General features: G+C 36.8%; 1 protein-coding gene across 5 annotated transcripts in view; it reads left to right on the top strand.

The window, feature by feature from the left end:
• NUBPL (NUBP iron-sulfur cluster assembly factor, mitochondrial) overlaps positions 1-15,460 on the top strand; it is a 294,693-nt gene that overhangs the window by 266,100 nt on the left and 13,133 nt on the right. For all 5 annotated transcript variants that reach the window (XM_060004721.2, XM_060004720.2, XM_060004719.2 and 2 more), the window contains one exon: positions 15,320-15,440. In XM_060004721.2, coding sequence (XP_059860704.1) covers positions 15,320-15,440 — 121 coding nt within the window. The remainder of the gene's footprint in view (positions 1-15,319; positions 15,441-15,460) is intronic.

The raw sequence follows: 15,460 nt of genomic DNA, 5'->3' as shown, positions 1-15,460 counted from the left end.
ATTGTAAAGGGAATCCTGGCTTCCAGTAGGATGTGGATTTGATGACCTCTGAGATCCTTCTGGCACTCGGAGTCTGAAATTAGAAAATGTTCCGTAAATGTAAAGGAGAAATGTTATGCCTTGTGTATACCACTTTATTTCATTTTTTCCCTGGGTTTTAGTCTTGCTCTCTGTTTTTTCCTTTTGAAGTGCATTAGTTACCATGGAAACAGTGATGTCTTTGGAATTCATTGGTATGGTCAGAGTTTATTAATGTCTACAAGAACATTTTGAAGTTAATTTAAATAATTTCTTAAAACTCAAGGCTCAGATAGGGAAAGGAGAAGAAGAGATGACTATTAAATTCTCTGTTCTCTGCTTGAAATGATATCAACTCTGCCAAATCCTTGATTATCTCAGTATTTGTAGATAGACTATTTTTTTAAAACATAATAACCATTTTTCAATCTTACACATTTTTAATGGTGACTACTTTATGTGCTGTGTCATTCTCATCCATTTTCTTTTACCATCTTTATTGGAGTATATTGCCTTACCATGTTGTGTTAGTTTCTGCTGTATAACAAAGTGATACATATATCCCCATATACCCTCCCTCTTGCGTCTCCCTCCCACCCTCCCTATCCCACCCCTCTAGGTGGTCACGAAGCACCGAGCTGATCTCCCTGTGCTATGCGGCTGCTTCCCACTGGCTATCTATTTTACATTTGGTAGTGTATATATGTCATTGCCACTCTCACTTCATCCCAGCTTACCCTTCCCCCTCCCCATGTCCTCAAGTCCATTTTCTACGTCTGCATCTTTATTCCTGTCCTGCCCCTAGGTTCCTCAGAACCTTTTTTTTTTTTTTAGATTCCATATATATGTGTTAGCATTTGTTTTTCTCTTTCTGGCTTACTTCATTCTGTATGACAGATTCTAGGTCCATTCACCTCACTACAAATAACTCAATTTCGTTTCTTCTTATGGCTGAGTATTATTCCATTGTATATATGTGCCACATCTTCTTTATCCATTCATCTGTCGATGGACACTTAAGTTGCTTCCATGTCCTGGCTATTGTAAATAGAACTGCAATGAACATTGTAGGACATGACTCTTTTTGAATTGTGGTTTTCTCAGGGTATATGCCCAGCAGGGGATTGCTGGGTCATATGGTAGTTCTATTTTTAGTTTTTTAAGGAACCTCCATACTGGTCTCCATAGTGGCTGTATCAATTTACATTCCCACCAACAGTGCAAAAGGGTTCCCTTTTCTCCACACCCTCTCCAGCATTTATTGTTTGTAGATTTTTTTGATGCTGGCCGTTCTGACCAGTGTGAGATGATACCTCATTGTAGTTTTGATTTGCATTTCTCTAATGATTAATGATGTTGAGCATCCTTTCATGTGTTTGTTGGCAATCTGTATACCTTCTTTGGAGAAATGTCTGTATAGGTCTTCTAAATCCATTTTTGGATTGGGTTGTTTGTTTTTCTGATATTGAGCTGCATGAGCTGCTTGTATATTTTGGAAATTAATCCTTTGTCAGTTGCTTTGTTTGCAAATATTTTCTCCCATTCTGAGGGCTGTCTTTTCATCTTGTTTACCTCATCCATTTTTGTTGCCTTCTTTTATAAGGGAAAACCAGGCATCTCAATTTGGAACCCTTCCCCTACCATTTGAACTTTTAGAGTCACAGGGATTTCACTATCCAGCCCTCTCTTCTTAGGTAATCTCTTTTCCAGCTCCTGAAAAGTATATTAAAGTGTACTCTCTTATTCTTTCTGTACATAAGGGATCACTTAATTTTAATTCAATAAATAGCTATTAGTTTATTCTACAAATATATATTTACTTATATTGAGTGCCTTCTATAAGCCAAGTACTGTGGTAAGCTCCATTGGTGATTTAAAAAAAGGTGAGGATGAAGCCTTTTTTTTTTCCTTAAGTACATTATCATTTTGTAGACTAACTCTATTATGGTGCAGGGGCCCTAAATTCTGAGGGACATGAGAACACTTTTCTCTATCAAGGAAGGTTTTCATGGAAAAGCCATTCTTTTCTGTTTGTTTGTTTATTTGTTTTTAATGTCCGTGTAATTTTGTACATGCTGGTCCCTTCCCTGAGAAGCCATTGTCAGTTCATATTCATTTTTCAAATCCCTGCTCAGGCATTACATCCTCTAGGAAGCTTTTCCCAAACTACCAGAAAAGATTAATAATTTTTTCTCTGAACCACTTGAACATATATCTAGTTTGGCTCTTATCCCACTACAAGTTTACTTGTCAGTCCCATCAGAAGAATGTGAGCTCTTCTTGGAGGGCAATAAACATGCCTTAAAAATCCTTAAATGTTCACTACCTGGCATGTAGCATGCATATGATGAATACTCCCTATACTGATATTTGACCTGGGATATAATGCCATCCACAATTTGCTGTTCCCACCTCAAGGCCGCTCTGACTGGCATTATCTCTGCCACAGGCAACCTGGTCGTCTTTCACTTCTGGAAGATTTCCATAGTTTCTCTTCTCATGGACTTCAGCATGCTGTTTCCCCATCTGAGAACACTTTACCCTCACTTTTCACCTGTAGCTCCTTTTTATCCTTTGGTGCTTAGATTTTTTTTTTAAATTTATTTATTTTTGGCTGTGCTGGGTCTTCATTTCTGTGCGAGGGCTTTCTCTAGTTGCGGTGAGTGGGGGCCACTCTTCATTGTGGTGTGCGGGCCTCTCACTGTCGCCAGCTCTCCTGTTGCGGAGCACAGGCTCCAGACGCACAGGCTCAGTAGTTGTGGCTCACGGGCCCAGTTGCTCCGCGGCATGTGGGATCCTCCCAGACCAGGGCTCAAACCCGTGGCCCCTGCATTGGCAGGCAGATTCTCAACCACTGCGCCACCAGGGAAGCCCCCTTTGGTGCTTAGATTGAACAGCTCTTTCTCTGGGGGACTTACCCTGACCCTGTTGACTAGGTAAGCTCTTTCTAGTGTATGATTTAGTAACACTCTGTCTCCCCTTTTGTAACTGTTTTCACATTTTGTCAGTACTTTCACATTTATAGTGCCATAAGGTCAGCTCCAGCCACTGACCCCCTTCTGTGTTCAGAACATATAGCTGCACTAAATATATACTGAATGAATGATTGGAGGAGGATTTTCATAGGTATATCACAGGACTGGGGGAGGGACAGAATTCAGTCTGAAAAGAATCAGAAAATCACAAGTGTTCAGGGTTGTTCAATTTGTCTATAGCTGAAGTAATATGTTTGGATATGTCTTTGCTAGGCCTAGGTTTAGTCAAGCTTTAGACACTAGAGTAAGAAATTTGGACATTCTTCTTGAGATTTTTAGAGGCGTCCATAAAGAATGCTGGATAGGAAATAGACAAAATTAGAGTGGAGCTTTAAAAGGATTTAATCTGATAGAGATGAATAGAAAGAATAGGAGCCAGGAGAGTGTGGAGGCAGTAAGGAAGCATTAGCACTGGTCACAGTCATTCACAGTGCAGGTTGTGACCCACAAATGAGTCAGGAAATCAATTCAGTGAGAGATGTAACCAAAGTTCTTAAACAATATCAGGGTAAATTGCCCTTAGGAAGAGAAAGTGTTATTTCATAGGGATATGGTCTCAGTCATAAACATATATACGTGTGTTTTTGTATCAGATCAAGATGTCAAATATTTTTCTTATAAGACAGTTTTAATAAGTTGGGAAAACGCTAGTATAGGTGATAGGCAGTAAGGGTCTGATTTAGAGTAATGGCAATGAAAATGGAAAGGGAAATAAATGTAATCGACATTTTGAAAGAAGAATAGACAGGCTTGGCAATTGATTACATAGAGTAGGGTGGTTAGAAAAAAAAAGGCAGAAATCAAAGGGATTTTGAGAGTTATGCTGCCGTTAATAAATCTACCAGGAGCTAGTTTTTTACTCAGGTTGACAGTGAACTAGAAATAAGAGGTTAGATTCTCAGTCACAAATCCCTGCCCGATCTCTAAGCATTGTGATTTAAAACTGTTTGGCAAGGAAGAGACTGGTAGAGAAAATGATTTGGTGTTGGCCTTTTTAGTACTATTCACATCACATGATGTATGTGACTGTCCCTTCTCCTAACCGAACCAGATTTTTTATTTATCTGTATATTTGTAGCCTCTTATACACAGATTTTTTAAAGCACATAGAGAGCTATATTCTTTAAGTATATCTTTTATGGTTGCAAATTAAATTACATTAGAAATTGTATTATAATTTTAAGGCAGTAGGGTACAGCTTACAGAGGCACTTTTACATAGTAGTTAAGAAGGGTGAGCTCGGGAGTCTGAATGCTAGAGTTCAAATCCTAGATCTGTCACTTTTTAGCAGTATGACCTGAGCAAGTTACTTAATCTGTGCCTCAGTTTTCTCGTTCATTATATGGGAATTATAATAGTATTTCCCTCAGAGGGTTGAGGTGAGAATTAAGTGAGGGCTTAGTACAGTGTTTGGTACAATCTAATCACTCGATGTCAATATAATGTTATATAACTAATGTTTATTATAATTGCTATCATGAAACATAAATTTATAGTTCATAGGTGTTTTTGTATTTAGCCGAGGTATTTTGACTAGTCTCTTTATTTGCTAATAAGAATTTTAACAAGAAATTTTTTAAAATTTAGATAAATAGTGTCTTTGAGATCTCCTTATTTCTTGAGTATTTTAGTTGAGCCTAAATTGTTCTCTAGATTTATTAAGTTGTTAAAGTTATTTAGAGTCTAAAATTCTGCATTATTTAATGTCGGCTAATTGCTGTCACAAGTAGACCTCAAAATTTATAATGATGCAAGCACAATAGACGCTTCTTTCTTGCTCATGTAACAGTACTAGTATATGAACAGGTGAGCATGGTGGCTTTCTTCCACAAAGTCATTTAGGCTGTTGGAGCCTCTGCCATTTTAAAATGTGACTTCTAAGGTCACCATTGGGCCATCCTCATTTGAGCTAGCCAGAAGAGAAAGACAGTACAGAGAGATGTCATGGGAGCTTTTTATGGATGAGGCCTGGTTGTGGCACACGTACTTACACTCTCATTCCCCCAACTAAAACTCTGTTATGTGATCACAGTCATGTTTCTCAAGGAGCCTGAGAAACATAGGTTAGCTATGTGCTAAGCAAGAAAGATGAGACCATGGATTTTGGTGAGCAGCTAGCTGTCTGTGCTATAGTTGACGTGGCAACAAATATATTAAAGCCTAATGCTGGTCACTGAACTTTTTTTTTTCTTATAATTAATTTTGAACATTCTAGGGACTTCCCTGGTGGCGCAGTGGTTGAGAATCCGCCTGCCAATGCAGGGGACACGGGTTCGATCCCTGGTCCAGGAAGATCCCACATGCTGCAAAGCAGCTAAGCCTGTGAGCCACAGCTGCTGAGCCCACATGCCACAACTACTGAAGCCCACACACCTAGAGCCCGTGCTCTGCAGCAAGAGAAGCCACCGCAATGAGAAGCCTCACACCGCAACTAAGAGTAGCCCCCGCGCGCCGCAACTAGAGAAAGCCCGTGCGCAGAAACGAAGACCCAACTCAGCCAAAAAAAAAAAAAAAGAGAGAGAGAGAAAATTCTATGACTATTTCAGCCTTGCAAATAGTTAATTATTTTATAAAAGAGAGATAGGAATTTTGCTTTTGTTTTTAGCCAGCAGGTTTTCTTTTCCAGCTGGCTAAAAACAAAAAAACAGAGTCCTACTGCAGTGTGGATTTTGTGGTATTTATTTGTAAAGGTTAATGATTATATTGTCTCCTAAGAAAAATTAGGTGATCTTAGAACCTAAAATAGTTGATTCTTATTAATATTTTCTTTCCGTTTTCCATTTTTATTACCAAAGACCCTACAAGTTGTTCTTAGTGATGAGGATCAGAATTGTAGTTTATTCTTTTCCTGGCACAGTCACCATTCATGGCAGTAGGTTATCCATTTGGACCAGGAGTTTCACATCTTCACCCTTGAATGCCTTCAAAACTTATGTGTTCATCATATCTGTCTCGGAGCTTGTTCAGCATCTAGTTTGTCTTTTGGACCCCAAAAGTTCTATTTTCTTTAATACCTCAAGCCCATCTACCTCACAAAACAATTTAGAAATAGGTAATCTTACATGAAAGTGGAGGCAAGTGACACATTTATTCTTTTCATCCTTGAGCATAGTTTTTTCCTCTATGATCATCAAGTTCTCTCCCTTGATTCTTTGAGAAATTTAATACCTTTGATGTATTTAGAGAACCTTTCATTATTGGCTTTGCAGGCCTTGGAAGGTGCTGTTAGTATTCTTTCTAGGAACGCTATTTATTAGTTTGCACATGATGTATCGCATGTGGCTTCCTTCTGCACAATTGGGTAATCTTTCCACTTTTGAAAAATGACTTTCCTTCAGTGACAACCTTTATAAGACTGAGTAGGTAGCATTATGCATCTCGGCCATAGTTGCATCTTAGAGACTGAAGATGTTTGCTCATTTTTGTCTTTCTCTAGCATCTCTCAGAAGTCCATGTATGCTTTAAACGAGAATGCTGTTCTGTGTGATTTACATGAATTAAACTAATCTAACCCTCACAACAACCCTGTGAAGTAATAACATTATTTTCCCCATTTTGCAGATGAGGAAACTGTAGTACAGAGAGATTAAATAATTCGCATAAGGCTACCCATCTGTTTAGTGGGCCTCTGGGATCCTGTCCTAAATGGTCTGCTTTCCAGAGCCCACATTCTTAATTGCTATTTCTGTGGGTTATCTAGAGTTGAGGTTTAGTAATGTGAATATCATAGAATTATCACAGCATGAGAGATTAAGAGGAGTCTCCTTTAAATTTGCTTTCCTTTGGGGTCCTGATTGCCTAGGGCAAGTAAAGACAGAAAATTGGTGGATTGAAAAATGGAGAGGAGTTAAGGGGACCATAGGTTCTGTTGACAGTCAGGAGAGGTATACTGAGGGTGTTAAGGGAAAGGGGAGTTTCATAGCCAGGAGAAGGGAATGATGTCTGAGGCTCAGCTGCATCATTGAATGATGAAGATGGTTCAAATCAGGTCTTCCCTTATAACTGTGCTCTTAATTACTGTTTTAAATCTCCCCACTGAACTGGGTTGACTGGTCAATAGTTTTAGGCCATCTAGTTGCATGAACAAAATCCTGCAGTTCATTTACTTGTCGTTTGGTTTTGTGACTTCCACACATAGACCCAGCTGATTTGAATTTTGGCTCTGTTATTCACTAACTGTGTGACCTTGAGCAAATAATTTAGCTTAAGTGTTTAGTGACCCATCTCATAGGTCGTTGTGGCAGTTAAGTGAGATTACATGTACAGTACTTTGCATAGGTCTTAGCACATGACATTGTGAAGGGTAGCTCTGAATGTTATTGTTACAGTGGTAGGTTTTAGAGATCATTACAATCCCTCATTTTAGAATTCAAGGCATGGAGAAGTTAAGTTGTACTTCATGGATCCGGAGGTAGTTAGTTGGTCCCTGAGAGGAGAATGAACGCAGGCCTCCCCATTAATTGTTTTTTCCATTACCAGACTACTTCTGAAAGAGAAAACAAGAACACCCATCTCATTTTTTAAAATTATAATATCTGTACACATGCTTCAAGGAATATACCAAAAACTGGTTCAAGGCTAATGGAGAACTGAAAAGCACTTGTGAATCTAATAATTTCATTTGTTATTATTCATTCTCTGTTTAACAGTGAGTTTTTCCCCTTCATTTTTTCTTAAATCATAGCTCTTAATCCTTGTGACAGGTTCCATCCGGCAAGAATTTAACCTGATTGTAGCCTTGAAAAATTGGATTATATAGTAACCTGAAAATCTTGCTTGTTACTTACCTGAATCTGGGTTTAAAATGCCAAGAAGAAATTAAAATTGGGGTCTTTTGAGCCTGCTTAATTCAATACATTTAGACACAAAAATCCAGTGTTTCAGGGCAATGTTGATATTTCAAGACAGTCAATTTTTTAAAAGTTAATAAAAGAGGTACCCTCCTGAGCCAGTGATGGATTAGAATAATGTAAGAATAACATGCTAAAGGTTTGTGGTGGCTGATGTTAGACAGGCATGTAGCATTTACTTTTTTCAGTAAAACCAGCTGAGGTAAAAAGAAAAAAGGATCTTATACTTTGATGAGACATTAAAAAATGATTGAGCGTGCTTACAGCTGCGTCTCAGTGGTATTATGTAAATTAAGCTATGGCAAAGCAACTGTTTTCTAATGTTTCTATGATCAAAGGATACACAAAATAGCTCTACAATAAACACAGCTTAACAACATATAAAGTATTCACACAATATAAGGCTTTTTTGGGGAGTGAGGGTAGGGGGTGGTCGTGTAGATATGTATTCTTTCCTATTTAAAAGCAGAATTTTTATGAATTGTAATATGGGCATTATAATCTTCTTTCTTATTACATTAGCTACCCCTGTTCAAAAATAATTGAGTATAGAGGACTGCTCTTAAATGAAGAGGGCAGTGTTTTCTAATCTTTTTAATACTGGAAGCTCTCTTGTAAATTTTCTTCCAGCTAACCCTATGTTTTGAAAAAGTTGTTCAGCCACATAGTCTGCATATCTTAGGAAGTAATTTATTTTCTCTTTTCTAGTTAAATATATGTGTGTGTGACTGTTGTATGAGCTTCTGAACAGAAAGAGATAACCACACGAGTGTTAGCGCACTCAGTTGATGTAATTTCAACTAAAAGCAAAGAAACTTGGCAGTTTATCTGTCCTGAATAGTCTTAAAGGTAAATGTTTCATTTCTGTTCAATTTTTTAAAATATTCATAAATCACAGACCCTGATAAATTTTTTTTTGCATCTTTAGGACCTTAGAGCAACATTAGGTAGGAGAACTATCAAAATAAGTTCTACAGTCAGCCTTTAGTTGTCAACAGCAGCACTGTCCAAGAGAAATATAATTCAAGCCACAAATGTGATTTTAAAGTTTTTAGTAGCCATTATTTTAAAAATAGGAAAAGACAGGTAAAGTTAATTTTAATAGTATACTTAACTAAGTATATTGAAAATACTGTCATTTCAGCATGAAATCAATATAAAAATTGAGAATCAAGCAAAAAGGAATTGCATTTAAAAATACTAGGAATTCTGACAATTCAGTAGGAAAAGAACCACATAATCAATGGAAAAAATAGACAAGAGACCTGAACAGATACTTCACAGAGCAGAATATACAAATGACCAATAAACATGTAAAAATATGCTTAACTTCCTTACTAATTTTGGCAACACAAATTAAAAACACAGTGCACAGGATAGCTGGGCACAGAGGCAGAATGAGAACAAACTGGAATGCACCTGTACCTCTGCACATTTCTGTCACCACCTCTGCCCACAGGAAACCTTTAGAGTGTAAGGCCTAAGCCTACACCTTCTCTTCCCAAATCTCATGCCACTTTACCTGTGGTGAACTTTAACCAGGAGCCATATAAGGAAGGAGATTCTAGGAAATATAGTTCCTGGTATAAACAGATTGACAATTGAAAATCCAGCATAATGAGGTACTACTCCATACTTACTATACTTGCCAAAATGAAAAAAGCCTGATGATACCAAATGTTGATGAAGCTGTGGCATAGCTGGAGTTCTCGTTCATTTGCTAGTGGGAGTATAAATTGGTAGAATTTTATTGGAAAACGGGCGTTTTTTTAATTGAAGTTAAATATGCATAACCTAATACCCAGCAAAAAAGACATGTATTAAAACGTTCATAGAAGCATTGTTTATAAAAATCTGGAAACAACACGGATGATCTAACAAGAGAATGCATAACTGTGATATAGTCATCATGGAATCTTAGGACTCACTGAAAATGAACTACAGATGTACATGGTTTAGCTGGATGAATCATACAGACACAGAAGAATACATTGCATTATTACATTCATATCAAATTCAAGACAACAAAATTAATTTATGCTGTTAGAAATCTAACCACCATGTTGTTAGTTTATACTTTTGGCAACCTGATTTGGAGAGTATACAAGGAGACTTCTAGGGTGCTGGCAATGTTTTACTGACAGCATCATGGTAACCTGGGCCTACTTAACTTTATGATAAGTCCATTCAGTCATGCGCTTGTGATTTGCGTACTTTTTGTGTGTATTCATGATACACTTCAATGAAAAAACTTAAAGAATAGCTTGTAAACTCTAAAAAATTGTTGAGATATGTTACATTCTTTTACTTATACTAAGTCTTTGATATCCAGTTTGTATTTTACACTTACAGCACATCCCAATTCAGATTAGCCACATTTCATGTGTTTAGTAGCCACATGTGAACTAGTGGCTACCTTATTAGACATTGATGGGCTAGAACTCCATCATTTCAGAGCTCTCTGGGCTTAGGCTTTTATTTCAGTTCTTTCCTTGGAGTGTCATGTGGAAAGAATAGGAGATTGTTCTTTCCAAAGACCTCATCTTAGTTTTACTGCAACCTCTGTTTTTATAGAATATTTTCTGTTTAAAACAGATGGTTATTTTTGGGTGCAGGTTCACAAGATGACCAATAAAACATCATTTTGGTTATTTGTTCTTATTGCTTTATTGGCCGCTGTTCACATGACCACCTTTTGTAAAAGCCAACATTTTATTGAAGACTGATATACATACACAAAAGGGCATAAATTGTGAGTGTATATAGCTCAATGAATTTTTGCAAAGTGAACACACCCATTGCTTGTATTCAAGAAACAGAACATTACCAGTACCCCAGAAGCTCCTGCCTTGTGCCACCTTCTGATCACTACCCCCAAAGCAGAACCCAAATTATAACACCATAGATTAGTTTTATCTGTTTGTGAACTTACTATAAATGGAATAATAAGTATATACTTTTGTGTGGCTTCTTTTGCTTAAAATTATGTTTGTCAGCTTCACTCATACTGTTGATTGTAGCTATAGTTCTCTCATTCTCATTGATGAGTAGCATTCAATTGTGTGAATATACCACAATTTATTTGTCCATTTTACTGTTGATGGACATGTGTGTAGTTTTTCATTTTTGGATAATTAGTTATGAACACTTTTGTAATGTCTTTTGGTAACTGTTCACATTTTTTGTTAATGTATAACGGAGTGGAAATACTGTGCCTTAATATAGGCATACGTCACTTTAAGTAGATAACTACCAAACAGTTTTCCAAAATGGTGTACCACTTTACACTCCACTGAAGCTATGAGTTTTAGTTGTTCCATGACCTCACCAACATTTGGTATTTGGGTTTTTTTTGGGGGGGGGGTGGTTGTTGTAGTCACAAGGATGTTTTTCTGTTCTAATCAGATCTTAAGCGTAAATGTATGGTATCTCGTTGTGGTTCTAATTTGCATTTCCCTGATGATAATTAAAATTGAACACTTTTTCTCATGTTTGTTCATCTTTGGGTATCTTTTTTTATGAAGTTCCTGTTAAGTCTCTTGCCCATTTCTCTGTTGTATTATCTGATTTTTTTTTTCCTTATTGATTTGTAGGAATTCTTTATTTATTCTAGATAAAAGTCCTTTGTTATATATGTATATTATAGATATCATCTTTTGCTCTATAGCTTGCCTTTTTACTCTCTTAACTATGTCTTCTGATAAATTATTAATTTTAAAGTAGTCGAATTAAACAAAAAATTTTCATTTATGTTTAGTGCTTCTTTGTGTCCTGCTAGAAAAATCTTTGCCTGCCTCCAAGTTTATAAGTTTATTTTGCTGTTTTCTTCCAAACGTGTTTTGTTTTATCTTTCATATTAGCTCTCCAATCCATCTGTAATTAATATTTGTGTATGGTGTGAGATAGAAGGTTAAGATTCCTTATTTTCCATATGGATATCCAATTAACACTGCAGTGCTGTGTCATCTCTATTATAAATTTGTGACTTCCATGTGTGAGTCTGTTCTGGGCTCACTCTTCTGTTCCATTACAACTTTTATTTTTTAGGGAAAGTGGTATTTGTGTGGGAAGTTTTTGAGATGAAGGAATTCTAGAGTTAAGAGGAATTACTTTGTTCAATGTAACCTAGGAAGCAGTATTAGGGCATTTATCCTTTAACTAGAAGAATATTATCAGTAATAGAGCCAAGCTTAGGTATCACAACCTCTTAATTTCAAACATACAGAGGGTTGTTTATCTCTAAATTGTTTTGATTATACATGCTAATTAATAAATGATGTTTGAAAATATATATATAATTATAGATATAGAGATTCTATAATGTATACTGTATATAGATATATAATAAATTATATAAATATATAGATATATAATATAAATTATCTGTACCTATATATAGATTTTATAATGTATACTATATATAAATATATATTGTAAATTCTACGTATCTATATATAGTACACATTTATTACTGTGCCAATATGTTATTTTCATTATAACACACATACAAAATTGGAATTAAAAAGGAAATCATAAGGAAGAAATAGAAATTTTAATACTTTCTTCTTACACCCCTGTGTCAGCCAATATGGGCTGGATTATGTGTACTAACAACCCTCAAATTTCAGTGGCTTAAAACAACATGAGTTTATTTCTCTCATGCTACACGTCCATTATGGTTTGGCTGTAACACTCCTCTGCATTGTTCTTACTCTGGCACCCAGGCTGATGGAGCAGCCACTTTCTGGAAGCTTGCTAGTCCCAGGGACAGAGGGAAACATAATGGGGAATTAGCACTTAAAGCTTCTGCCTAGATGTGACACATGTCACTTCAGCTCACATTTCATTGTCCAGAGCAAGTTACGTGTCCTCACCTAATTGCAAAGAAGAAAAATGCTAACCTTGTGCCCAGGAAAAAAATCCTATGCAGAGAACTGTGCAGGAGGAGACCTAGAGTATTTTAGACAGTACTAAAAACTATCACCTCTGAAATGACTAATTTCAGAGCACACAGCCCTGGATTTGTGTTTGTCTAAGAAAATAAACACACAAAGACAAGTCCTTTTAGTTTTTCCATTCCATGTTGTTTTTAAAACCCTACAGTCCTGAGAAATGAGTCTCCTACAACTATAGGCACAGTGGTCTCTCTTGCTTAAAACCCTTCAGTGGTGTCTCTGTACTCATACAACCCAGACACTAAACGGCCTGTAAGCCTACTTTTCAGGCCTCATCTCGCACCACTCACCCCATACCTAAACTATACTGCATTTCAGTTCCTTGAAGGAGACAGGAGACATGCTCCTACTTCTGTCTTGAGTGTGTTTCCTCCCTTTCTCCTTGTTTTTACCTGCTTTAACTGTTAGATCAGACATTTCCTGCAGGAAGTCCTCTGTGACTCCAGGGTAGATAGAGTCCTCTCTTTTCTACAGTCTCATAATACTCTGTACTTTGCTTCTAGAGAAGCTGTTCCAGTTTATAAAATACATTTTTGCACTAAGTTTTCAATCTGTTTCTCCAATTAGTGTGCAAGCTCCAAGTCTGTTTTGCTCACCACTATATGCTACACCTTGTGTTTAGCCTAGTTACTGGCATATAATAGGATGTCATTAAAGACTGAGTTTGGTTATAGTCTTATGTCTGTGACATTTATGTAGTCTATATAGAGAATGTCTGAGACATTTATACAGTCCATAGTGAACAACTTAATAGTAAGTTAATCACAAACAAACTTCAAATACACTCTTGCTCCATGCCTCTATATCTTGGGAAGTCTAAGAGATTCCAGAGAAGGAATACTTTTCCCATTCTCTCTGGACTAGAATATACCCTCACTTAAATTTTCACGTTGTGTTTCTCCTTTTCCTACTTCTAGAGTGATATTTTTACATTAAAGCTGAAAGCCTTACAGTTAGGGGGTATATCACATTTAACATAAATGGCAGTAAAACTACCCAAGTTATGAGTGTATTATATAGACATAGTGAATAAAATAAGCTGTGTGGTATTTAGCTAGGTTTTCCTCTAACTTTCTGAAGATGGTGCTGAATTACCAAAATACAGTGTGATTTATTTTTTGTGATACTTTGCATCAGCAAAAGGGCATATAATATTTGGAAAATGCTTACCTACATACTCATGTCCCTCACTATTTGTCTTCATTTACATGTGTTGTAGAAAACCTTAGTCTTTCCTGTTTCTCTTTTCAGAAAGAATAACAAATTTGATCACCTTCTTATTTATATGTTTCATTGTGGACTATCGGTTCTCTTCTGCATTTAAAATGCAAATGTTCTAATAGAGATATCTCCCATAATGATAATCTTATTGGTGGGATTGATAGGATGATACAGACATTGTTATCTCTAAGCCTCTGATAGTTGTTTTCCCCATTTTTATTCTAGAAGAGAACCACGGCTTCCCATCAATAAAAAGTAAGATTAAAAGGATCATGAATAAGGATTATATTTGCAGAAGCTGTCTATTTTATTCAACAAATGTTTATGAAGTATCTAGTTTGTGCCAGAAGTTGGGGAAACTCAGAAAGAGATGGACACTTTGTATATAGCTTTAAATTTTTGCTTTGAACAATAACATTTTGATAAGAGCTGAGTTTCAGTATTTTGCTGGCTGTGTCACTTTTCTCACCTATAGAAAGGAGATGATAAAAACCCATCTCATAAAGTTTTGTGAGGAGTAAGTAAGATAGTGCATATAAAGCACTTATCCCAGTGCCTGACATAGAATAAGCGCTCAGTATGTGTTAGCTGTTATTTACTGTGAGACTTCGTCCACAGTTAGCTTCTTAACTATTTCTTTTCCTGTGCTTCTTCCTGCTATTTTTCCCATGTTGCCCTCAGAAGTGAATTTCTAAAGCGTACATCTTATTGCGTATCACTGCTGCTTTGGTACCATCTCTGTTGTCTCAAGAAGAAAGTCTCAAATACAGGAATGGCATTTGGCACCTTACCATCTGACCCTGACCTTTCTTACCAAACTAGCTTCTGCCTTGGCAGCTTACTGGGTTGCAGCCCAAAAAGGCCACACAAGTTGTAGTCCGCTGCCTTGGCTTATGCTCTTTCTTCTGCCTAGAATTCCTGCTGTAGGCCTCAACCCCTCTTCTCACACTCAACCCGAAGAAGCGATTCTCTCTGGGCAACTCAGAGGTCCCTCTCATTCTTCCCAAACAGAATTTTTTGATCCCTGTCATTTATAACTCTTTAGCATTTATCTCATTATTAGAGTTAATGACATGTGTCTTGCTCTCCCACCAGCTTGAGTTCCTTGAGAGCAGAGACCATAACTTATTCATTATTGTATCACTGGAACCTAGTAGGCATGCAGTAAAAACTTGTTGAAATAATGGATTGAAACTTGGTTTAATTTTGTTTTGATTTCAGTGTGTCTTTATTATTCTAGGTTCTGGGCCTTGTCCAAAATATGAGTGTTTTCCAGTGTCCAAAATGTAAACACAAAACTCATATTTTTGGTGCTGATGGTGCAAGGAGACTAGCACGGACCCTTGATCTTGATATTCTAGGTAAGACCACAGGATATTCT

Source organism: Delphinus delphis, chromosome 2 (genome assembly GCF_949987515.2).
Source record: "Delphinus delphis chromosome 2, mDelDel1.2, whole genome shotgun sequence".
NCBI lineage: Eukaryota > Metazoa > Chordata > Mammalia > Artiodactyla > Delphinidae > Delphinus > Delphinus delphis.
Note: the sequence above shows the minus strand (reverse complement) of the source record. Positions and strands in the feature narration are given on the sequence as shown.